General features: G+C 44.2%; 1 protein-coding gene across 2 annotated transcripts in view; it reads left to right on the top strand.

Annotated features, from left to right (window-relative positions):
• The window catches only part of LOC147607953 (outer envelope protein), a 65102-nt gene extending 42554 nt beyond the window's left edge, over positions 1-22548 (top strand). Inside the window, exons 3-4 of one of the 2 annotated variants that reach the window (XM_086789725.1) lie at positions 21417-21663; positions 21880-22031. In XM_086789725.1, coding sequence (XP_086645851.1) covers positions 21417-21663; positions 21880-21942 — 310 coding nt within the window. In that variant the 3' untranslated portion in view covers positions 21943-22031. The other variant, XM_086789724.1, reaches the window with a different exon arrangement.
• The last annotated feature ends 2563 nt before the right edge of the window (positions 22549-25111 follow it).

Below are 25111 nucleotides of genomic sequence, written 5' to 3' on the forward strand. Positions count from 1 at the left end.
AATTCGAGTAGGAAGGATGCTGCAGGGTAGCAGATGGAGTGGTTTGCACGGTGAAGCTAGAGGAAGCAGTCCCTGAGGGTAGATACGCAGACCCATTACCTCAGTAAGCCCTCAGATCAATTCCAAAGGCCTAGCGAGGCATGATGAGTTTCGGCAAGTGACCCACCGCTTTGTCAAGGTTAAGGGAAAGCAGGCATGGGGACAAGAGTGAACCAATGCTCAGTTCTTCATCAAAGACTTGGAAGTGGAGATCATGAGTGAAGGTGTTCAGACCAAAAATATCAATCAAAGTCAGTAGAAGTCAAAGTCAATAAGCAGTAGTAGTTCAAGGTCAGTAGAAGTCCAGGGAGGAAGGATGACATAGTCTCCACCCCGTCATCAAGTTTAGCAGAAGGGAATGTCATGTGCACGCCCGTGTTGTACTGGTTGCTGAACTGTACCTGACTCATGTGAAGCTGTACTATAGTGTACTTGGCTACTCGCCAGTACCTGTTGTGCAGAACCCGCACCATTACCTGATGTGCTGAACCTGTAACACTGCCGTACGACTCTCTTGCCAACTGGGTACCTGCAGCCGTTACCGGCTTCTACCTGTATCACTCGGTACTTGCATGAGCACTTGCTCTTCTACAAGTGCATGTTCGCGTACTTGTCATAGTATGAGGACTTGTTTGTGTACTTGTGCTACCAGGACCTGGTGTATGAGGTTGTGAAGGGAGAGAGTTAGGGTTTCATGTGGGAGACATACACAGAGAAGAAGGGAGAGAGAGAGAGAGATATGTGGGGATGTGTCAACTCATCAAGTGTGAGTGTGTGACTCCCCTATCACACATGTATATTTGCACTAGTACACATAGTGCACTTAGTACATTAAAAGTACTAAGTGTACTATGTACTATAAAACTTATGGGCTTGTACACACTATAAGGGTGGGCATAATGCCTTTACCCCAACAACCTCCCACTTAAAGGCAAAGTGCCCTTAAATGAAGGAAAAGAAAAATCAGCATGTACATGATAATATACAAGGCCATATCAAGGCTGAAACTGGCCTCATCCAATGCCCATCAAGTGTCTGCAATGAGCAAACCGCTCTGGAGGCAAACTCTTTGTCAACAGATCAGTCGGGTTGTCATCCGTATGAATCTTGACAAGCTGAATTTGCTTGTTCTCTATCACCTCTCTGATGAAGTGATACTTCACATCCACATGCTTCGTCTTTGCATGAAAGACAGGGTTCTTTGCCAACTAGATGGCACTTTGACTGTCACAATGCAACAATGGAATATCCCCTGTATAACCCAAATCAACCACTAACCGAGATAGCCATAATGCCTCCTTGCAAGCCTCTGTGGCTGCAATATACTCGGCCTCTGTAGTAGATAAGGCAGTGCACTTCTGCATCCTGGATATCCATGACACAACACCTCCTGTGAATGTAAACACATAACCGGTAGTAGACTTCCGGTTATCTGGATGACTGGCATAATCCGAATCCGTGTAACCATGCACTAATGCATCCTGTTTGCCAAAGCAAATGCACATATCCTGTGTGCCCTTCAGGTATCTCATGACACCTTTCACTGCTTCCCAATGCGTCTTGCCAGGGTTGGTCATGTATCGAGAAACCACTCCCACTGCAAATGCAATGTCAGGCCTGGTAGCAACCATGGCATACATGAGACTGCCACAAGCTGAAGCATACGGAATCTTGGCCATATCAGCCCTGCCACTATCCGACTGTGGGCTGTCCATAGCACTGAGTTTCACATATGGAGGCAAAGGAGTACTAGTCTTCTTCCCTCCATCCATATTGAACCTCTGCAAAACTGTGCCAATGTATTCCTTCTGAGACAAATACAACACATGCTGATTTCTGTTCCGAAGTATCCGCATACCCAAAATGTGATTTGCATCACCCAAATCCTTCATATCAAAGGTTTGATGCAACCTCTTCTTCAAGGCATCCATCTCTTTACGAGATTTCCCGGCAATCAACATATCATCAACATACAAGATGAGGATCAATAGACTGCCATCCAAAGCTTTCTTGGTGTATAAGCAGTGATCTATGTCACTTCTCCTGAAATTTTGGGATTTCATGAATGTATCAAATTTATGATACCATTCCCTTGGTGCTTGTTTGAGCCCATAAAGACTCTTTTTCAGCTTGCATACAAGCTTCTCCTTTCCATTCACTGCATAAGCCTCTGGCTGTTGCATATATATCTCCTCATGGAGATCACCGTGAAGAAAAGCAGTCTTCACATCCATCTGAATCAAATTCAGATCATCATGAGCAACCAAAGCTAATACAGCTCTAAGTGTGGTCATTTTTACCACTGGAGAGAAGATCTCATCAAAGTCCACACCATATTCCTGCTTGAAGCCCTTAGCCACTAACCTGGCTTTGTATCTTGGCTTTGCATCAGGTGCAACTTTGAGCCTGTAAACCCACTTGCATGGCAAAACCTTCTTGCCTGTAGGCAAATGCACCAACTTCCATGTTCCATTTTTGTGCAGAGAATCCATCTCTGACTTCATAGCACGCTCCCAAAGAGCCTTGTCTGCCCTCTGTAAAGCCTCCTTATAACATGAGGGCTCCCCATAGTCAGTGAGCCTTGTCTGCCCTCTGTAAAGCCTCCTTAGAACATGAGGGCTCCCCATAGTCAGTGAGCATCAAGTAGTCAATCTCTGGAACAAACTTGTCAGGGATTCTGGAGGGTCTTGTGGACCTCCGTACCCAATGACCATCATTTGTAGGTTGCTGTCCAGTCTGCATATCACCTATTGGTGGCTCCTGTTCCAAGCCATAAGGTTGAAAGATCATGCCCGGTATCTCCTCTAACTGTGGAATATCCATAGGGATATCTTCTGCCATCTCTGGCTGTCCATTTGGACCATTTTCAGCACCATTTAAGGGCTGGTTTTGATGCTGTAATGGTTGATTTACATCCCTTGGTTGTTGTCCATGATGTCCATCATCATCAAAGATGACTCTGCCAGGCTCCTGTTGCCTTGCAGGCTCCTTATACATGCATGTTTCATCAAAAATGATATCATTGCTGCGTATAATCTTTCTATTCACTGGATCCCAAAGTCTATACCCCATTTCACCTCTGTCACCATATCCTAGGAATATGCATTTGTGAGACTTAGGATCAAGTTTGGTGCGTATTTCCCTGCGTATGTGCACGTACGCAACACAACCAAACACTCTCAAGTGCTTGTAGGACGGAAGCTTTCCTGTCCATACTTCCTCTGGCACTTTCCCACCAAGCCTCGTGTTAGTTGACCTGTTTATAAGATGAACGGCTGTCATAACAGCTTCAGCCCAAAAACCATGAGGTAACGCAGCATGTGACAACATAGAACGGACCTTCTCCTGAATGGTCCTGTTCATCCTCTCTGCTGTCCTGTTTTGTGGAGGATCATAAGGAGTAGAGAGCTCCCTCTTGATGCCTTTAGCATCACAAAAGTCTTGAAACTGTTTGGACATATACTCTCCACCATTGTCGGAACGCAAAGCCTTCAGTGTTTTGCCAGTTTGATTCTCAACATGAGCAACAAACTTCTCAAACATTGAGAATGTATCACTCTTCAAACGAAGAGGATAAACCCACACCTTGTGTGTGGCATCATCAATAAAGGACACAAAATATTTTGCCCCTCCCAAAGAAAGCTGAGGCATCTCACATACATCTGTATGCACAAGCTCTAACTGAGCATCTTTCTGTCCAAGAGCTTTCTTGTGGGGGCACTGGAGTTGCCTGCCATATATACAATGCTCACAAAACTGAAAACTTGAAAACTTTAGAGGAGGCAAGTAGCCAAAACGAGACAATTGCTCCATTCCTTTGACACTCATGTGTCCCAACCGGCTATGCCACAGAGATTTCCGGCAGCTCGGTTGCATTTACATTAGCATGGTGACAAACACCAGCATGCATGAAGTAAAGAGTGTCCACCTTAGAGCCTCTGGCAACAACCAGTGAGCCCTTACTAATCTTCCACTTTCCACGACCAAATGTGGTAACATAACCAGCATCATCAAGCTGTCCAGTAGAAAGCAGGTTCTTCTTGATCTCAGGCACATGCCTGACATCATGGAGCATAAGCTGTGAGCCATCTGAAAACACAAGCCTCACATCACCTCTGCCAAGAATCTGGCATGCATGGTTGTCACCCAAATAAACTACTCCTCCATTGCCAGCAGTATACCTGACAAACAAGTCTCTACAACCTGTGACATGAAAGGAGGCACCTGAATCAATGATCCATGAGTGCATATCATGACCATCTCCTGCATGAAGTGAATGGGCATCAAGTGAAGACATGAATAGGACTTCATCCTCACTGTCACCTGCATGTGACACATTGACTTCTTCAATCTTGACTCCACTTTTGCCCTTTGGCTTTGCATCTTTGGCTTCATCTTTGTCTTTGTCTTTTCCTTTTCCCTTTTCCTTCTGATCATTCTTCCATTTGTAGCATTGCTTTTTGATATGTCCCTTCTTGCCACAATAATGGCATTCCAAGTCCTTTTTGGAGCGGGACTTGCTTCTTCCCCGTTCTTGGCTTTTACCCCTTTGTTGGGATCTCTTCATTGCATTGGACTTTCCAACAGAGTTGTTCTTCCTGTTCATCTCCTCTTGAAGGAGAGCACCCTCCACATCTGCATATGACAGCATAGCATTTGAATTGCTAGTGGCTGTCCTGAATGTGTCCCAACACTCTGGCAAAGTGCATAAGAGAAAGGTGGCTTTGAACTCATCGTCCATTGCCAACTTTTGATTGATGACCTGGCTGACAACACCATTAAACTCATTTAGATGGGCTGTCATAGACGCCCCTTCCTTCATTTGAAGACCTATGAGTTTCTTCAACCAATACACTTTGCTTGAGGCACTTTGCTGGGCATACAAGTCCTGCAATCTTTGCCACATTCCCCAAGCTGTCTTCTCTTCACGTATGCTGAAAAGTAAAGTGTCTGACACAGACAACATGATAGTGGATCTTGCTAGCTCATCCATATCTTCCCATTCTTCAGCAGTAAGAGAAGCGGGCATTACACCCCTTTCTTTGATGGGCTTGTGCTGCTTCTTCTGGAGCAACACATTATAGCACTGGTTTGCCAAATGTCATAATTATGTGAGTCTTCAAGCTTTTTGATGTGAAGCAATGAAGAGCTCTCACCTGTGGTTGCCATAGCAATATGCAACCTTTGACACAGTCAATGCCTGACTCCCTGCAAGATGTGCAAACACTGCACCAAAAGCACACAAAGTTCTCACAGTTGTTCTCCCAAAGTTTATCTTCCACTGCGGAAGCACGAATGCAACTCTACTCCCACTGAATGTGATAAAATCACCAAAATCTGGTTGCTGCAGATTTATGACAGCACCTTAAATGTGCTATGTTTCCCTTACAAAGTACTGTACAACAGTACTAAGTGCTCACCAATGATGTACCAAATCTGTACCGGCAAGTACAGCAGCTGAAAATGTACCTTTTCCTCACTCAAATCAATGTACAGCCATGCCAAAACTTGTACAAAGTTGTACCAAATCTGTACCAGCAAGTACAGCAGCAATAAATGCTCTCCTGGCTGTCCAAATGAGTGAAAATCAGACCTTGACAGTCCCCACCACTGCATACAACAGTCCCGGACAGAAATTGGGCAAAAGCCCCTTGACTGCAAGTGGATTTCTGAGGATTCAAGGCATAAAAGTCTTCCCTGCTGCTTTGCCAAGCTCAACAAGCACAAAATCTTGAAAAGCCCCTTGATTCAAGATCAATTTCTGATCATGCATGGTACATTAATGCACATGAAGGCATCCAGAGTCTTCACAATGCTTCCCCCTGGCCACATATACATCCAATACATAAAAGCCCCTTGATTCAATGGCACATTGAGTGCTTGACAGGCATCAACACATTGCCCAAAGCATCAAATGCCAATGCTTGCATGCAAATCAACCCAATTGGCACAAAAGCCCTTTGATTTGCACTCCAATTTCTTGCAATTTTGCCCCAAATGTGAGATTGCTCACATCATACAGCATGTATGAATGCCCAATGGCACAATTACATCAAAAGCCCCAAATTTTGACACCCAATTTCCTGCAAATTGACCCGGAATGTGACCAATGTCACCCAATTTTGCCAATTTTGCTCAAAATCTGAGCCATTTGGACCTGTACTTGCTCAATTGATGAAAATGAACAAGCAAATCCCAAAATTGAAGGCAAATACCTCTGAAATCAGATGATTTCTGTTGCAGAAAAAGGGGGGGGGGGCGTCAAATTCGCTGCTGCTGTGCAGACTCGTGCTGAAGCTGTATTCGTGCTGCTTGCTGGTCAGGCTTCTACAGTTAGTGCAACAGGGTAGAGGTAGGTTGCTGCAAGAGCCACAGGAAGCAGCAACAGTCACAGCTGGCGATGGTGGGCACAGCTGGCGATGGTGTTGTCAATGGGCGGCGAAGGGCAGCTGCAGCAGCACTGAACAGTAGTAAGAGGCGGCGGGACCTCCATGGGGACACGTAAACATGCCCCAAATTTGTTTTTTTTCCCCCGATGGCGTCGCACAAAACGGAGAGATTGTGGGCCTTTTTCAACAGTCCCCCACGACACTTCGAAAAAAAAATCACCTGCCGTGTATTCTCGTATCCGCCCAACGCCTGCGTGCGCTTATTGACCACCTGCCTGGACTGGTTCAACAGCTCTGTGCACAGGCGACCAACGACCAATGAAGGGGAAGAACGCTGCGGCCTTGCTCGTGGCTCTTCAATGCTGCGCGCTGCCCTCCACTGCAGGATGTGTGAAGCGAAAGCTACTACCTCCACAGTCAGCTACAGAGGTGAAACCGGTGGCCTTTGCAGTTGGCGTCAAAAATGCTTGTGGACACGCACCCCTGCTTCTTCAAGCAAATGCTGCAGTTGCAATCGCCATGGCTCTGATACCAGTTGAAGGGAGAGAGTTAGGGTTTCATGTGGGAGACATACACAGAGAAGAAGGGAGAGAGAGAGAGAGAGACACGTGGGGATAAGTCAACTCATCAATTGTGAGTGTGTGACTCCCCTATCACACATGTATATTTGCACTAGTACACATAGTGCACTTAGTACATTAAAAGTACTAAGTGTACTATGTACTATAAAACTTATGGGCTTGTACACACTATAAAGGTGGGCATAATGCCTTAACCCCAACAAGTTGGTGGTTTGGTTTCTGTGCCTCTTGCGACGAGTCTTGCATTGACATTCTACTCCGACACACTTGTTTGGGTAACATGTATTCATTATTTGCATTGCATGGAATATCTGGTTGGAAAGCCCTTGGAACTTTGTACACTGATTAAATATCCAATAACATACAACAGTATTGAGGAGAAGGGGGGGGAGGAGTGGGGGTTGGCCCGTTCGCAGCCCTAGTGGTGGTGTACAATACAGTGCAATATCCATCTTTGCAATGATATCTTGAGTAGTGTTGTGTATTTTCAGCGATTTGTTGCATTGTTAGTCTATATTTAAGTGTTGACGAGTTTGTTGTTCATGAGACGGTGCCTAGAAATGCTCACACCTAACCGGTGGTAGTACAAATGCCAACAAACCGGGGCGGCATGAGTAGGAGAGGTGTTTCCACATGAGTCTCTGATGCATGAGTAGGCACAATGGATGGAGTAACATGTCGTACAGAGGCTTCCGATCACCTCGTGTGAGCTCAATAGGAAGTGTACCATGGGGTACCTAGCAGTTACGACCATGCCGAATACCGTATGGGGTAGAGGCATGACATAGATGATGCTCACGGTCATCCATCTTTTGCTTTTGGGGTGGGGTTGTCTACTTGAACATTGGCTGCAATGTGCATCGTAATGTTATCATGGCCTTGCAAGAAAGCAAAGAAGCCATGAAAGGATGTGAAGTTTCATGAGATTGATTATGAAAATTTTATCTCAGTTTTGTACTTGGAGGCAAATTGATATTATTTTTTGTTGATGCGAAGTGAAATTCATTTCGTTTGTTGGATTCATGTGAGCATTGAGTTATTCTAGCATTATAATGTCTCTTCGGGGTATTTATATGTAGTGGAAGCAAACGAGAGACATACATATTTAGCTAATTGGGTAATAGATATATGGTTAAGCATATGGATATGTATATCAGCAAGTGAGTTATTTGGTTTATGCCCATGATAGATTATAGAGCATGAAAAGGTTTCCTTCAGTTCTATGAAATATTTTCTAGGAAAGTGCAGGTGTCACGTGCACACCTTAATTTGGTGCCACGTAGACATGATTATTCCTTATAGCTTCCTTAAGGGCAAAGATAGAGGTCGTATATGGGCAGTTTGGAGACAATTTGGTGACCCTATAGGTGCCTGGAGGTGCCCAGGACATGCACCAATGGTTGGGACATTATGGGCACAATATGAACACATTTTATGACATTTTTGATGACTTTTTATGGCCTGAAAAGTGAAAACCGACCTAATTACGACTTGTTATCACTTTTACTATATAAAGGTAGCTCATGGGTCATTCATAATCATTCAGAGCTAAGACCAAGGACATGCAATCTAATAGTTTGGATCAGCCAAGTACATCTCCAAATCAGCGTTTTCCATTAATGCACGGTGGAGGATAGTAAGCATAAGTTCATTCATAGCATTCATAGTCTAGATCTACATTGGATCAATGACAATCATTGTAATTACTCATTCATTCAGTAATATATAGTAGGAGTAGGTTAGGTAGAGTCTCTCTCTTCTCCTTCTCTCTACTTCTCTATGTCATGAGCATGTGATTAGCGTTAATCTTTATTGCTTTGTGTTAATCATCATTAAGCACGTTTCCGCATAGTAGTCATGTTACAGTAGGGAGAAAGGATAAGTGTGGCAAGACATTTGTGTTGAGTGCACACCTGGATGATATCAAATTTGTTCCTTTAGGAGGACAAGATTATGGCACATTTCGGCTGAGGATAGTTGATTTCAGAAGTCGAAGGGGTGTCACTAAACGTGACGTAAGCAACTAGTTAGTAGTGTGCATCGATGGGACTGGTAAGTGTCATGTGCATGCACATGGACATTCCATCCCAGAGCTAATCCTGGAAAGGCAACAGATCAAACAGATCATCTAGGTCTGGATCAGGGCTTATATTTTTACCAGGTGTTGGAGACTGTTCTGTGGCTCCTGGCTGATCCAGACACTGACCGACTGCTGGTCTGGGTGTCCTGGATGCTGGCCGACTGCTTCTTCTTGTCCCCGACTTGTCCTGAGTGCTGGCTGACTCTGAGCAGCTGGCCGAGTGGAGACTGACCTGGTTGTGGACATCTGAGAGGCTGTCGGTGTCAAATCCCCACGGATCTCCTCGTGATCGTTCCTGGTACGAGACTCGAATCCTGCAAACAAACAAACAAATAAGCAAGGGGGTGCAGGCCTGACTCACCTCCCAACCATGCCAGCCGTGGGCAAGCCCACAGTCTTGGCTGTCCCCACCGAGCCACGAGCTGAGCTAACTAGGTTGACGTACCGACCAATCTCCTCCTCACGACGTCCCATACCGCCACGAAGCTGCCCTCGTGGGCCTCGAGATTGCTGTTGGCCTCAGCTGCGTAAAGCAGGTGCACGTCTGTACTAGACCCAGGCTCCAAGACCATAGAGCTCTCACAAACTCGCGAGACTCTCTATATCCCAATAACTAACCTTGGCCACCCTTTTATAGGCTCTTGGTCGGTCATCGGGCGTCCACACTTGGGCGCCCGCCCGTCCATACTTGGGTGCCCGCCCGTTAGTCTATCCCTAACTCAGCTCGCCAATCAGCCTGCCTAGCTCCAAGCTTCCCCAAGTCTCGAAACTAGTATTGCGTGCGTGTAGCACACGGTAGATACACACTGTGCACATGACATACTCCCCTTCCTCTAAGAGCTCACTCCTGAGCTCACTAAAAAGCCAGGGTAATCTCTCTGAAGAGTAGTCAATGTCTCCCATGTAGCGTCCTCCTCAACACGATCCTTCCACTTGATCTTGTATTCCGTGATAAGCATATTACGCAATCTTCTTTCACGAAATCCAAGAATCTTTTCAGGTTTGTGAGGAACAAATGTCATGTCCTCGACATTTATAATTTCTTGAGGAGTAACTAACTGATCTGCTCCACCCAGTACTGCCTTAAGTCTACTGACATGAAATACAGGATGAACTTTCACATGAGAAGGCAAATCCAATTCATATGCAACTGAACCAATCCGTCGTGTAACACGAAATGGTCCACAGTATCTAGGGGATAATTTCGGAGATCGACCTGTCCGTAAAGTCTCGGAATCTTTCGGAGCTCGCAAATACACCATCGTTCCTTCAGAGAACTCTCTGGGTGAACGATGTCTATTAGAATAAAACCTGTCTCGGTCTTGAGCACTTCTAATAGATTCCTTCGCAACTTGTAACATTTCCTGCATATCTTGCAAAAAATGACGTGCTGCATCATGCTGAAGTCTTGAGAATCCTACTGTAACAGGTGATCTAGGTTGAAAACCATACATAAGCATGAAAGGACTAAACCCTGTACTCGTATGCTTAGTACTGTTATATGCAAATTCTAACATAGGAAGATAATCCTCCCATGAACTCTGTCTTTTGGATACATATGCTCGAAGCATATCCTCCAAAATCTGATTCACTCTTTCAGTCTGGCCATCAGATTGAGGATGATGAGAGAAACTCAAATTCAAAGTTGTTTCCAACTTCTCAAAAACAAGTTTCCAAAAGTCACTCGTAAACTTAGAGTCCCTATCACTGACTATGTCTTGAGGTAACCCGTACAGTCTAAACAATTGCTCGATAAACTGCCGAGCTAATTGCGTAGCTGTAATAGTCTTCCGAGTCGGTAAAAATCTAGCCATTTTTGTCAAGCGATCTACCACAACCCAAATAGAATCGTGGCCTTGATGTGTTCTTGGCAATCCGGTAATAAAATCCATGGAAATACTTTCCCATTTATTACCTGGGATTTGCAAAGGATGCAACAACCCAGCTTGTCTAAAGCGTTCAGCTTTATTTGCCTGACAAATCTGACACTTGAGAACATAATCTTCTACATACCCTTTCATCTTTGGCCAATAAAAAGTGTGTTTCACTAACGATAGTGTCCTATGTACCCCAGGGTGTCCAGCAGAAGGGGCGTCGTGACACTCCTTAAGAATCTTGGACCTAATGTCCGGGATCTGTGGTACACAAATTTTGTCATTACGGAATAGTAAACCATTCCGAATCATCCACTGGCCTCCTGTAGCGTGAATGGTAGACTGCTCAGTCATCAAGTCTTGGTCAATCAATGAGCTCCCGTCTTGGATCTTCTGTCAAAATGGACCAATATAACTATTAGTCCTGCAAAGCCCTCTCATCAATGACTGAAATAAGTCAGTAGAAATCTCGGTGAACGACAAAGTATTCACCTCTCTAATTCGACTAAGCGCATCTGCAACATTATTCACTCATGGACCCTTTCCGATAACGGATCTCAAAATCAAAATCTTGCATTAACTCTGCCCAACGAGCTTCTCTTCCTCTCAAATCATCCGCATCACACACATACTTGATTGACTGATGATCAGTCAATACCACAAACTTGGAGCTATATAAATAATGTCTCCAAACCTTAAGAGCATGAATCACAGCACAAAGCTCCTTCTCAAGGGTTGGCCAACGAGATTGAGTGTCGTCTAGCTTTTTACTTTCAAAAGCAACCGGTCTACCATCTTGAAATAGAGCAGCCCCAATAGCATAGTCACTGGGATCAGTTTCAAGAACATAAGGCCGACTAGGATCAGGTAATGCTAAGATAGATGCTTCCTTGACTTTATCTTTCAAAAGTCTAAAGGCCATATCTAAATCGTTATTCCAAGTGATAGGCTGATTTGACTTACGTCCACGACCTTTCAATAAGTCGGTCATCGGTAGTGTGAGCTGAGAGTACTTCCGCACAGATTTCCGAAGAAAAACTACAAAACCGAGAAAAGAACGAAGTTGTTTCACTGTTCGCGGTATAGGCCAGTCGAGAACCTTTTGAACTCGGTCATAGTCAATGCTCAATCCATCTCTAGTGATCTTGTGTCCCAAGTAAATGATGTCGGTCATAAAGAACTCACATTTACTTAACTTAGCATATAGTCGATTCTGTCTTAAAATAGATAAGACAATCGTGAGGTGTCTAACATGATCCTCAAGAGTACGACTATATATCAAAATATCATCCAGGAACACCACCACAAATTTTCCCAAATGTTCACGAAAAAGATCGTTCATCATTTGCTGGAAAGTGGCTGGAGTATTGGTTAACCCAAAAGGTAATACGAGAAACTCATAATGGCCATACCTAGTCCGAAAGGCGGTTCTTTTGACATGCCTTTCATGAATACGTATCTGGTGATAGCCAGTACGTAAATTGATCTTCGTGAAATATTTCGCTCTTGCTAGCCGGTCAATCAGGTCATCTGATCTAGGGAAAGGATAACAGTTCTTAATGGTCAGCTTGTTCAATCTCTTGTAATCTATACACATTCTCCAGGTATTGTCCTTCTTTCTCCTAAGCAACACAGGTGCACCCCAAGGTGATTTACTTAGATGGATCTGGCCCATCCTCAAATAATCTTCGAGTTGTTTAGCCAACTCATCTTCCTTAGCTTGGCTCATCCTGTAAGGTGGAATACTGATAGGATGAGGACTAGGGATCAAGTCAATACTATGATCTACTGCTCGTTCAAGTGGTAAACCCGATGGTAGTTCCTTAGGAAATACATCTTGAAACGAATCAAGTATCTTCTGTAATTCTTTGCTTTCAAACACAATTCATTGACATCCATGGAAGGTATGAGAAATGACCCATGAAGAGGATCTCCTTGGAAGTACAGATGTGGGTGATGAATCGTGCAAAGTCGTCGATGATGCGGGAGCACATCAACAAGCTGCAGGCTCTTCAGCAAGAAGTTCTCCAAGCTGGGAAAGAGATATCATCGGAGGATATGGCCATCACGTTGCTGTCGCATTTGCCCTCTCAGTAGTTAGCATTCTACTCTTCTGTGATTACCAGTGGCAGGCTCAGCACCATCACATGGGAGGAGCTTGTGTCCATGGTCTTGGACCAGGAGGAAAGATTCACGAACCCTCCACAGGGCGGAGGTTCGGAGGCCTTAACTGGCCAACGATCGAAAGGCCATAACAACAAGGAAAAAGGGAAGGCTTCATCGGAGAAGTCTTCTAAGAAGAAGTCTGACTCAGACCGCGAGAAACTAAAGGCAGAGAGGGCTTGTAATGATTGTGGCGAGAAAGGTCACTATTGGAGGCAGAGTCCCAAGCGGAGTACCGAGAAGAGTGCTGAATCCTCAGCAGCAACCATGAAGACTCCAACTTTTTTGCACATGGAGGTTATGGACACCAACGTTTCATTTTCTTCGTGCAGGGAGGAGGTTGGAGGACTCTCTGTTACGGATACTCGGGAGTGGATTCTAGACCGTGGTGCTTCCAGGCACATTACTCCTTCCCGTTCAAATTTACAGGATCTCTGCAGGTATTCTGGTCACATTCTTACTGGGGATACATCCACTATCCTAGTTCACAGTGAGGGCAGGTTGGAGATAGTTCCCGATGGTAGAGGGGGGAAGCATTCCTCCCAGGTGTTGTATGTTCCATCACTGTCATGTGCACAGTGTGTATCTACTGTGTGCTACACGCACACAAGACTAGCTTTGAGGTTTGGGGACGCTTGGAGCTAGGCAGGCTGATTGGCGAGCTCAGTTAGGGTAGACTAACGGGCGGGCACTCAAGTATGGACGAGCGGGCACCCAAGTGTGGACGCTTGGTGACCAGCCAAGAGCCTATAAAAGGGTGGCCAAGGTTAGTCATTAGTTCATCGAATCTCGTGTGTCTTTGTGAGAGCTCTATGGTCGGGAGCCTGGATCTAGTGCAGACGTGCACTTGCTTTATGCAGCCGAGGTCGGTAGCAGTCTCGAGGCCCGCGAGGGTAGCTTCGTGGCGGTATGGGACGTCATGAGGTGGAGATTGGTCGGTACGTCCATCTAGTTAGCTCAGCTCGTGGCTCAGTGGGGACAGCCAAGACTTGTGGGCTTGCCCACGGCTGTCAAGGTTGGGAGGTGAGTCAAGCCTGCACCCCCTTCACGTTTGTTTGGTTTGTTTGCAGGTTTCGAGTCTTGTACCAGGAGTGTTCTACGAGGAGATCCTATGGGGATTTGACAGTGGTATCAGAGCAAGCCCCGAGAACGAGCAAGTCGCTAGGTAGAGAAAGAGGTCAAAGAAAAGGTACGAGTTCGAGAAGATTTCTGTTTTTCTGTTCATGCTGCTGGTTTTCCAAATTCAGCATGTTGCTTTTGCATCATAGGAACCCGTGATGAAGGTTTTAGTCTTGTATTGGTTGTTTGCTTTGCAAGAAGAAGGGCTGTAGGTGTTTTCAACTGTGTAAACAGTTTGAGGAGAGAGAGAAGTGGTAAAAGCCAGTCGGCTGTTTTTGTGAGAGAGAGAGAGAGAAGTATTGCCGGCTGTTTACTGTTGGCGCCTGAATTGCTGCTCAGTCCACGTAAGCGGAAAAGCCTGTACACGCAGCCAAGCAAGTGGTCATGCACACGTGGGCTGCTATGCACAGCCAGGCGGCGCAGGTCAGGTGCCCATGTAGATGCGCAGGCGGCAACGCCAAGCAGGTGGTCGCAAGCGGGTGTTATTCGCACAGGCGGGTACACATGCGCAGAAACGCAGGCGTACGGGTGCTGGCAAGCGGGCGGACGGGTGGCAGGTAGGCGGTGCTAGGTGTTGCAGACAAACGCGAAAAGCATGGTCGCCGGGTGGTTTTTTTAAGCTTTTGTAAAAAAAATATAAATCACCACTGCTTTCAGCGTTTTAACCTGCACTTAAGGATTTTAATAAACCCACACTTTAGAAAAAAAACCCATGCTTTACTTTTATAGTGTATAAAAAAAAGAAAGAATATATATATATATATATAAACACAAAAGCAAAAGCTAAGTAAGCTTTTGGGGAAGGCTATAAATTCCCCTTAAGGAGGCTTCTTGCAACACAAAAGCAAAAGCTAAGTAAGCTTTTGGGAAAGCCTATAAATTCCCCTTAAGGAGGCTTCTTGCCACACATCTCCTCAAGCTCTCTAGTACTCTTCCTTGTACAAGGCCAACCTTTTCTCTCATCTTGCCCTCTTCAAGATGTCGACCCAAGAATCCGAGTTGGAGCCCATTCTCGAACGTGAAGACCAGCCGGCTACGGAAGCCACCAATGGCGATCTTTTTGACGATTTTGTTTCAAAATCTGATTTTCAAGAGTTTAAAGTTGCTCTCAAAGCTTCTTTCTCGGAACGTCAAGCACAAGTCGCCGTGTAGATGCAGGCCTTACAAAACTTCATCTCTTTGTTGATCACTATCCTATCTACTCTTTTTGGTATGGATACTTTGGCATCTGCTTTAGACCCCAACATTTCTTTGGAACAGTTTGGGGGCGAGCAAAAGCAGGGTACCAAAGAGATGGTGGACACTTGGCTACATAAGTGGCAAGTCCATTTTCAGTTTCATCCATATGACGATGGCAAAAAGATCCAGTTAGCAGTAGGTTTCCTCTCATGCAAAGGTTTGCTTTGGTGGAAAGAAGTCAACCCTAAACCAACGACTTGGACACAATTCGAACAAGTCTTCAAGAAAGAATTCCTCAAGAAGAGGATGACTATGATATTGTTGCCCGGTTTGCTACTTTGACCATGACCTCGCAGAACCTCGCTTATGAGGTCTACCTCCAGAAATTTAGAGACTTGCAGATGAAAGCTACGAAGATGGATTCCACCACTCTTTTGGGTTTCTTCGTAGCCGGTTTACCCGACCCATACCGTTTACAGGTTAAAAACAACAAATGCAAAACTTTGGACTAGGCCATTCATTCCGCTCGTATCTATGATGATACAATGGTCTCTTCCAAGTCTAAACCCGTGACTGAGGAGGGGAACAAGCACAAAAGGAAGTTCTCCACGCCGATGGCTAGTATGACAGAAGGAAAGTCTTTGGACCAACCTTCGAAGAATTCTACTTCGACTCCAGCAAAGAAAAAACGTCTCCTTAAGGCTTTGAAGCTCAAGAAGGAGGAACGTTGTTTCATTTGCGAAGAAAAAGGACATATGCGTAGCGAGTGCTCGAAGCAAAAGGGTGCCAAGACCAATGCAGGATCCAAGCCAAAGGCAGCTAACCAGTTGTCTTTGACAGGTACGTCAGTTATTGTACTTTCTCGTCCTAGTTCATGTTCTGATTGTATATTCAACTCTAAAGTTTTTGGCTTGCATGATCTTCTTTGAGTTTATGGAGAAGTGAATGGCTATAGAATACATATTCTTTTGGACCCTGGCAGCTCACACAATTTTGTTAATTACAAACTTTGCAGAAATTGGGTCTTGACACAACACCCAGCGATCATACCTATGAGGTACGCCTACCTGCGGATCGGCAAGTATGGGATCGAAAGGTGGAGACGTTATATTATGCTTATGTTCTCAAGTGTCAAGTTTGTCAAGCGAATAAAGCTGAATGCTTTAGATAGGCTGGGCTGTTGCATCCTTTGCAAATCCCGGGTAATAAATGGGAAAGTATTTCCATGGATTTTATTACTAGATTGCCAAGAACACGTCAAGGCCACGATTCTATTTGGGTTGTGGTGGATCGCTTGACAAAAATGGCTAGATTTTTACCGACACGGAAGACCGTTATAGCTACGCAATTAGCAAGGCAGTTTATCGAGCAATTGTTTAGACTGTACGGGTTACCGCAGGACATAGTTAGTGATAGGGACTCTAAGTTTACAAATGACTTTTGGAGGCTTGTTTTTTAAAAGTTGGAAACAAGTTTGAATTTGAGTTCCTCAGATCATCCTCAATCTGATGGCCAGGCTGAAAGAGTTAATCAGATTTTGGAGGATATGCTTCGAGCATGTCTCTCCAAAAGACAGAGTTCATGGGAGGATTATCTTCCTATGTTAGAATTTGCATATAATAGTACTAAGCATACGAGTACATGTTTTAGTCCTTTTATGCTTATGTATGGTTTTCAACCTCAATCACCTATTACAGTGGGATTTTCAGGACTTCATGCTTATGTATGGTTTTCAACCTCGATCACCTATTACAGTGGGATTTTCAGGACTTCAGCATGATGCAGCATGTAATTTTTTGCAAGATATGCAAGAAATGTTACAAGTTGCGAAAGAATCTATTGGAAGTGCTCAAGACAGACAGATTTTATTCTAATAGACGTCGTTCACCCAGAGAGTTCTCTGAAGGAAAAATGGTGTATTTGCGAGTTTTGAAAGATTCGGAGACTTTACGGATAGGTCGATCTTCAAAATTATCCCCTAGATATTGTGGACCATTTCGTATTACATGACGGATTGGTTCAGTCGCATATGAATTGGATTTGCCTTCTCATGTGAAAGTTCATTCTGTATTTCATGTCAGTAGACTTAAGGAAGTACTGGGTGGAACAGACCAGTTAGTTACTCCTCAAGAAATTATAGATGTTGAGGACATGATATTTCTTCCACACGAACCTGAAAAGATTCTTGGATTTCGTAAAAGACGATTGCGTAATACACTTATTACGGAATACAAGATCAAGTGGAAGGATTGTGTTGAGTATGTCATGTGCATAGTGTGTATCTACCATGTGCACAAGACTAGGTTCGAGGTTTGGGGAAGCTTGGAGCTAGGTAGGCTGATTGGTGAGCTGAGTTAGGGATAGACTAACGGGTGGGCAACCAAGTATGGACGGGAGGACGACCAAGTGTGGATGCCCGGTGACCGGCCAAGAGTCTATAAAAGGGTGGCCAAGGTTAGTCATTAGTTCATAGAGTCTCGCGTGTCTTTGTGAGAGCTCTATGGTTAGGAGCCTGGATCTAGTGCAGACGTGTACCTGCTTTATACAACTGAGGCCGGCAGCAGATTGGAGGCCCGCGAGGGTAGCTCGTGGTGGTATGGGACGTCGCGAGGTAGAGATTGGTCGGTACGTCCATCTAGTTAGCTCAGCTCGTGGCTTGGTGGGGACAGCCAAGACTTGTGGGCTTGCCCACGGCTGTCAAGGTTGGGAGGTGAGTCAGGCCTGCATCCCCTTCACGTTTGTTTGGTTTGTTTGCAGGTTTTGAGTCTTGTACTAGGAGCGTTCTACGAGGAGATCCTATGGGGATTTGACAGTGGTATCAGAGCAAGCCTCGAGAACGAGCAAGTCGCTAGGTAGAGTAAGAGGTCAAAGAAAAGGTACGAGTTCGAGAAGATTTCTGTTTTTCTGTTCATGCTGTTGTTTTTCCAAATTCAGCATGTTGCTTTTGCATCGTAGGAACCTGTGATGAAGGTTTTGGTCTTGTATTGGTTGTTTGCTTTGCTTTCAACAGTTTGAGGAGAGAGAGAAGTGGTAAAAGCCAGTTGGCTGTTTTTGCAATCGAGAGAGAGAGAGAGAGAGAGAGAGAGAGAGAATTATTGCCGGCTGTTTACTGGTGGTGCCTGAATTGCTGCTCAGTCCACGTAAGCGGAAAAGCCTGTACACGCAGCCAGGCAAGTAGTCATGCACATGTGGGGTGCTATGCAGAGCCAGGCACAGGCGGTCACCTGTATTCACAGGCAGGCGTAGGTGCCCATGTAGATGTGTAGGCGGCAGCGCCAAGCAGGTGGTCGTAGGCGGGTGTTATTCGCACAGGCGGGTACACACGCGTAGACACGCAGGCGTACGGGTGCTGGCAAGCGGGCGGACGGGTGGCAGGTAGGCGGCGCTACATGCTGCAGACAAACGCGAAAAGCATGGTCGTCGGGTGGTTTTTTTAAGCTTTTGTTTTTAAAAAAAAATCACCACTGCTTTCAGCATTTTAACTTGCACTTAAGGATTTTAATAAACCCACACTTCAGAAAAAGGGTTTACAATAAACCCATGCTTTGCTTTTATAGTGTATAAAAAAAAAGAATATATATATATATAAACACAAAAGCAAAAGCTAAGTAAGCTTTTGGGGAAGCCTATAAATTTCCCTTAAGGAGGTTTCTTGCCACACATCTCCTCAAGCTCTCTAGTACTCTTCCTTGTACAAGGCCAATCTTTTCTCTCATCTTGCCCTCTTCAAGATGTCGACCCAAGAATCCGAGTTGGAGCCCATCCCCGAACGTGAAGACCTGCTGGCTACGGAAGCCACCAATGGCGATCTTTTTGACGATTTTGTTTCAAAATCTGATTTTCAAGAGTTTAAAGTTGCTCTCAAAGCTTCTTCCTCGGAACGTCAAGCACAAGTCGCCGTGCAGATGCAGGCCTTACAGAACTCCATCTCTTTGTTGATCACTACCCTATCTACTCTTTCTTCAGGTATGGATACTTTGGCATCTGCTTTAGGTCCCAACATTACTTTGGAACAGTTTGGGGGCGAGCAAAAGCAGCGTACCAAAGAGATAGTGGACACTTGGCTACATAAGTGGCAAGTCCATTTTCAGTTTCATCCATATGACGATGGCAAAAAGATCCAGTTAGCAGCAGGTTTCCTCTCATGCAAAGGTTTGCTTTGGTGGAAAGAAGTCAACCCTAAACCAACGACTTAGGCAGAGTACTGGGCTGCTTGTGGTGCTGCTTGTGAGGTTGTGTGGCTGCGGAGGTTGCTTGGCGAGATTGGGTTTCCACATAAGAAGCCCATAGTCATCCAGTGCGATAACCAGAGCTGTATAGCTATTGCTCGGAACTTGGTCTTCCATGCCCGGGCCAAGCACATAGAGATACAATATCACTTTGTACGTGAGAAGATCTTGGTTGGTGACATCTTGCTTCTTTATTGTTCGACGGAGGACAATGCGGCGGACCTCTTCACAAAGTCTCTACCTCAAGCTATGCTCCGGCGCACTCTAGCTCACTGGGGTTGGTTCCACATCCAGGAGCTGAGAGGGGGTGTTAGCAGTCATCTCCTATCTGTATATTTACACCAGGGCCTCTGTTGTGGGTGTGCCTGCCCGATTTAGGTGTTTTCTCATTTTTCCCATCTCTCCATATTTTTCCCTATTTTTACCAAGTGTGGGAGGCTGTTCTGTGGCTCTTGGCTGATCCAGACACTGGTTGACTGCTGGTCTGGGTGTCCTGGATGCTGGCCGACTGCTGCTTCTGGTCCCCGACTTGTCATGAGTGTTGGCCGACTCTGAGCAGCTGGCCGAGTGGAGACTGACCTGGTCGTGGACATTTGAGAGGCTGTCGGCTGTCTTCTGAGCAGGCCGACTGCTCATGTGGGGCCATATAAAATGGCCCCTTGGTCCCCCACTCATTGTATTCAGTCACTGGGATTTTCTTGTGTATATATAGCAGAGTTACACGCCTCTCTCTCTCCTTCTCTATTGCTGTGTTTTTCTGCAGTGCACTTGCTCTTGTGCTCTCAGATTTTGTCTTCATCTCTGCTGCATATGGCTTGCCAAGACTTGTACCTTTTTGTACATTAGGAATATATTGAAAATACAGCTATCCCTCTCTCTTCTTTCCATCTCTGCTTTGTGTTTTGCATGTCTGTGCTCCTATGGAAAGGTGTTTAGGGCTGAAAGAAGACACAGAGCTTCCACGCATGTGACAGCAAGTCGCATAAAGATATTGTTGGTGAATTTCAGCTGAGGATAGTTGATTTCATAAGTCGGAGGGGTGTCACTAAACACGACTTAAGCAACTAGTTAGTAGTGTGCATTGATGGCACGGGCAAGTCACATAAAGATATTGTTGGCGAATGAAAGGGCTCTGAGAGACAATTGTTTTTCCCAGAAATGCTCAAGGAAATCTTTTGCTTGATTCGTTTTGCTTCTGAAGCTCAATAGAGCATGGCAGCTCGAGTTCTTTGTCATTTTATGCACAGCTTGAGGAAAGGGCATGGAAAAGAGAGATGTAAGTGAGGGAGGCAGGAAGCTATCGGTTGGCCTCAGCTGGGCTCCAAGGCTTTCATTGGTGCGTTCATACTGGGCACGGTCTGTCAGGCACGTGGGCAGCCAACAAATTAATTGGTAAATCGTCAAACTGACCACCAATTTATGCAATTGCTGAGCCGGGGAACTTGTCAAAGACACTTACAGTGAGATGCTATGAAGAACTTGTACACTCTGGTAACAAAGTTCTGACCTGCTTGTTCTCAGCTTTCATATGGCCTTATATAAGTATGGCAATATGGGAGCTGGGAGATTATTGTATAAAATGGGCATTGAAGTTTTAAAGGGAGGGATATCAACACGGTTTCTCTATTCACATGATTATTATTATCTTAGGAGAGGGTTTATTTTTATGAACATTTTTTGCCTTTGTTGGATAGAATCTTTAATGAAATAGATCTTTGCCTTACATCTTGGTTGTTTTTAAAAATGATCATTTTTATGTGCAGGCACTTTCAGTTAGGGTGGGCTTCGGTGGATCCAAGCACCCCCATCAAAGTTGAGCAACAATTCTGTGTGCGTGTCAACGAGTTGTTCACGTGGATCCTCACACCACTAGAAATCCTTTATGTGCATGATATCTATCGTTTTGAGTCTTTGCCCAAGTCACAGAAGGAATTCTCTTCTACCATTTCAAAGGGAAACATGAAAGGTTTTTTTGCTTATGGAAGTGGCACGCTTGAAGGGCATCTATTGGTAAGCGTCTTGATTTTCCTTTGTGCTGTAGAGAGAGGGGAGGGGTAGAGAACTATGGCTTGTTTGGAGAGAGAGAGAGAGAGAGAGAGAGAGAGAGAGAGATGGATATATTAAGCATCTTATAAAGACCCAATGGGCCTATGAGACCAAAGTGATACAATAATGTCCATGGCATATCTCATCATGAATGAAAAATAGGCCATGCCTTTTGGGCAGTGCGGTGCGATAACTATTTGGGCAGTGTGGTGCAATAGCTATTTGGGCGACGAACTCGGATGAATTTTTATGCATCGGGTCTGTTTTAATCATCTTGGGAAAGAAATCTCGTTTCTTGTGGAAGTGATCCTTCTGTGACCAGGGTAGTATATATTGTATGTAGGCTGGCGAAGAAATGTTTGCCGTCAAATGGGAGGAGGATGACAGTGTCTGGTATGAAGTTCTCTCCTTTTCAAAGCCAGCAAAGCTTCTATCCAGGGCAACTTATCCATATGTCCAGTGGAGGCAGAGATTCTTTGCAAAGCAATCAAGTACTGCAATGGTCAGGGCAGTTTCTGGTTCAGAATATGCTTGATACATGTCAACCTATTACAGATAATATAGAGGTGAAAGTACTCTAAACTCATCAAATGATGGTATGAGGATGCTTTTTACATGGAATTCACTACCTGTTTTTCTCTCATATTTGATTGTTTGTATTGGATTTCCTGTGAGTAACCAAGCAAAATAATGTAAAATGAGTCTAAAACCATCCTAATACACAATGTGCATGCTTGCCCGCCTGCACCAGCAGTTGCCCATGCCCACCCTCATGTGCATGAATGACATGATGTGGAGGAGAAAAATTCATGCTTGAAACAAGTCAATGCCCATAATTATGCTTGTCATGAGAGTTGGTCTTAAAAGTAGAGCGATTCTAGTACATAAATTTGTGAACTGCAAATTTTGGTTGAGTAAAAGTACTAAGATTTGAACTTGATAGGTTGGATTGACTACCATTAATTTTGCAATTTAAAATATAAATCTCTTATAGAATACTTTATAAATTGTACATCCTTTGTATATTTGGCTCAACATTTTGTCAAATTCCACCATAAACTAGTTTAACATTAACTATATGGTGTTGCTGACCTTGGAGGTTGATTAGAACTTGTTGGTACTTGAATGTAAACATGCATCATCTCTAGAATTTTAGCACTTCTTCAACATTCAAGAGTTATTCCCCACAAGGATATGATTACTATATTCAAAATCAACTAGCCACACATTTGTGGCATCTATTTGTTGACTTTGTCCTTAATCGTGCAGATTATTTGTAGACTACATACGTTAGCTTCAACCATGCCTTCGTTGTTTTTTTCCCTTTTCTCAATGAGAGGACGATTTTTTGTCAAAATTACAACTTAAAGATTTTCCTTTATTAGTTGCCATATATCCTCCGCCTATTCAATTCATAACTTGTGCTTGTTTTGACAAAACTACCACATGGCAACGTAGGCTTACGTGTGCTATGTGTAAAAAAACTTCTTTTGAATGTTTATTATTTATTTGAGAGAGAGAGAGAGAGAGAGAGAGAGAGAGAGAGAGAGCTTGGGCGAGCACTGACAATGCAACCAAATCCGAAAAAAAATCGCAAGACTTAGGCGAGCTTTGCCTTTCCCTCCAAGTCACAAAACATGTCCACAACCTTGCTAATCAAATGAGGTAGATATGTCGAGGTCATTGAAATCCGCATTCCACGATTGAGATTGTTTGGGATAAGTTATTCATTCCTTGCAGTTTATCAACATATATGTCCACAACCATGTTAATCAAATGAGGTAGAGATGCCTAGGTCACTAGAAATTTGCATCCCGTGGTCGATATTGTCTCTATTGACAAGTTGTCAATTCCTTGCACAAATCCGTATCCCACGATCAACATTGTTTGCTGACAAGCTTTCCATTCCTTGCAGTTTACCAATATACATGCAATACTGGGTTTTTTAAATTCTTTCATTCTCATGGACAACCCAACCTCATTTCTTGCCTTATTTGCCATCCTCATTACACGTCAACACTTAATTCCCTATCTCAAACCATGTGTAAGAGTCGAAGAAAGTAGGCAAATAAGTGTCTAAGAAAGTGGTCTGTTAGAGTTTTTACCAGTTTTTACATGGATCCACCTTTTGCCCAATTCCCATGCATGACATCTGTAATATACACACGGGCTCTACATGTAGTAAACACATCAATAGGCATTGATATCTCCATTAAGCCTCATCATCGATAGTAGCCGTCCAGGTACATTTCTGTATTCCTTGGTGTTAACCACACTGGTAAACATCATTTTTTAAGTGGGTTATGCTTCTTGTAATTCATCATTATGTAGCCGTGCTAAGAGCTTATTAAGAAAAGATATATGGGATGACCGAGCTTACGGCTTGTGTAATGCCGGTCGTAGGAAGAATGAGCTAGATTACATAGAGCTACGAAGCCAATTTGGGGCTCCCAATTGTAAATGGGCAGTCGATTATTGTAAAAAGTGAGCTCATGTATATAAATAATTTTATGGAATATGAAAAGACTATCCTATTTGTCCCAATTGAGTCTTGCCTTCTCTCTCTCTCTCTCTCTCTCGTGTTTATGGTTGTAAGCTTGTGTTTGTGAATGCTTGCTTGCTTGATTGTGGTGTATGCATGGAGTGGATAGTATTAGTCTAATCTTCTCTTCTCCCTCCTCTTATCTCCCTCTTGCATGCACATTGGCATTGAGTGGAGGTAGAGCTTTCCATAGCTCCCTTCTTCCTTGCTCACTACCTAGCTTGTGGAGGATCTCCATTTGGGTGACACAAGTGGAGGTGGAGTGAGCCCCTAGCGGTCTCACTTAGGGGAGTTAACTCTCATTAGGGTTGCTAAATGCAAGTCTTCGAATTGACCCTTGCATAGCATCATTCTCTTCTTCTCTCCCTCTCTTGTGCAAGGTAGTATGTTTTGGTTAACATCTTTGGTGCCGTTGTTTTCGGGGATGAGCATTTAGCTTAGGGTTCTCCATACATTTTACTTGCTAGAGCCATCACATTGTCCGGTTGGAGTGCAAATCCACTGAGATTGTCCGGTTGGAGTGCAAATCCACTGGTGGTTGCATGTTGGATGTGTTTGTTTGCTTGTTGTTTATGTTTGTTTACTCTTGCCATGGAGCAATGGAGATCAATGGAGCATGAGGAGCGTAAAAGTCTTCATCAGATGTGGGAGACACAAGTAGGTGCTTAAACCTTGCTCTTGAGATTTTTGCAATTTTTGGTTTTGTAAAAACATTTGTTAAGTTTTACACAATTAGCTTAATTCTCTAATTAATCTAAGATAATTACTTTTTCTTAAGCATTCTAGGCATCATTGGGTAGCTAGAGACTAGCTCTAGCCTCCTACAAAAAGAAAAACTCAAAAAATTATAAGGAAAGAGCTCAAATCGTT

This window comes from Cibotium barometz, chromosome 54, assembly GCF_041138505.1.
Source record: "Cibotium barometz isolate CiBa-2024 chromosome 54, ASM4113850v1, whole genome shotgun sequence".
NCBI classification, from domain to species: domain Eukaryota; kingdom Viridiplantae; phylum Streptophyta; class Polypodiopsida; order Cyatheales; family Cibotiaceae; genus Cibotium; species Cibotium barometz.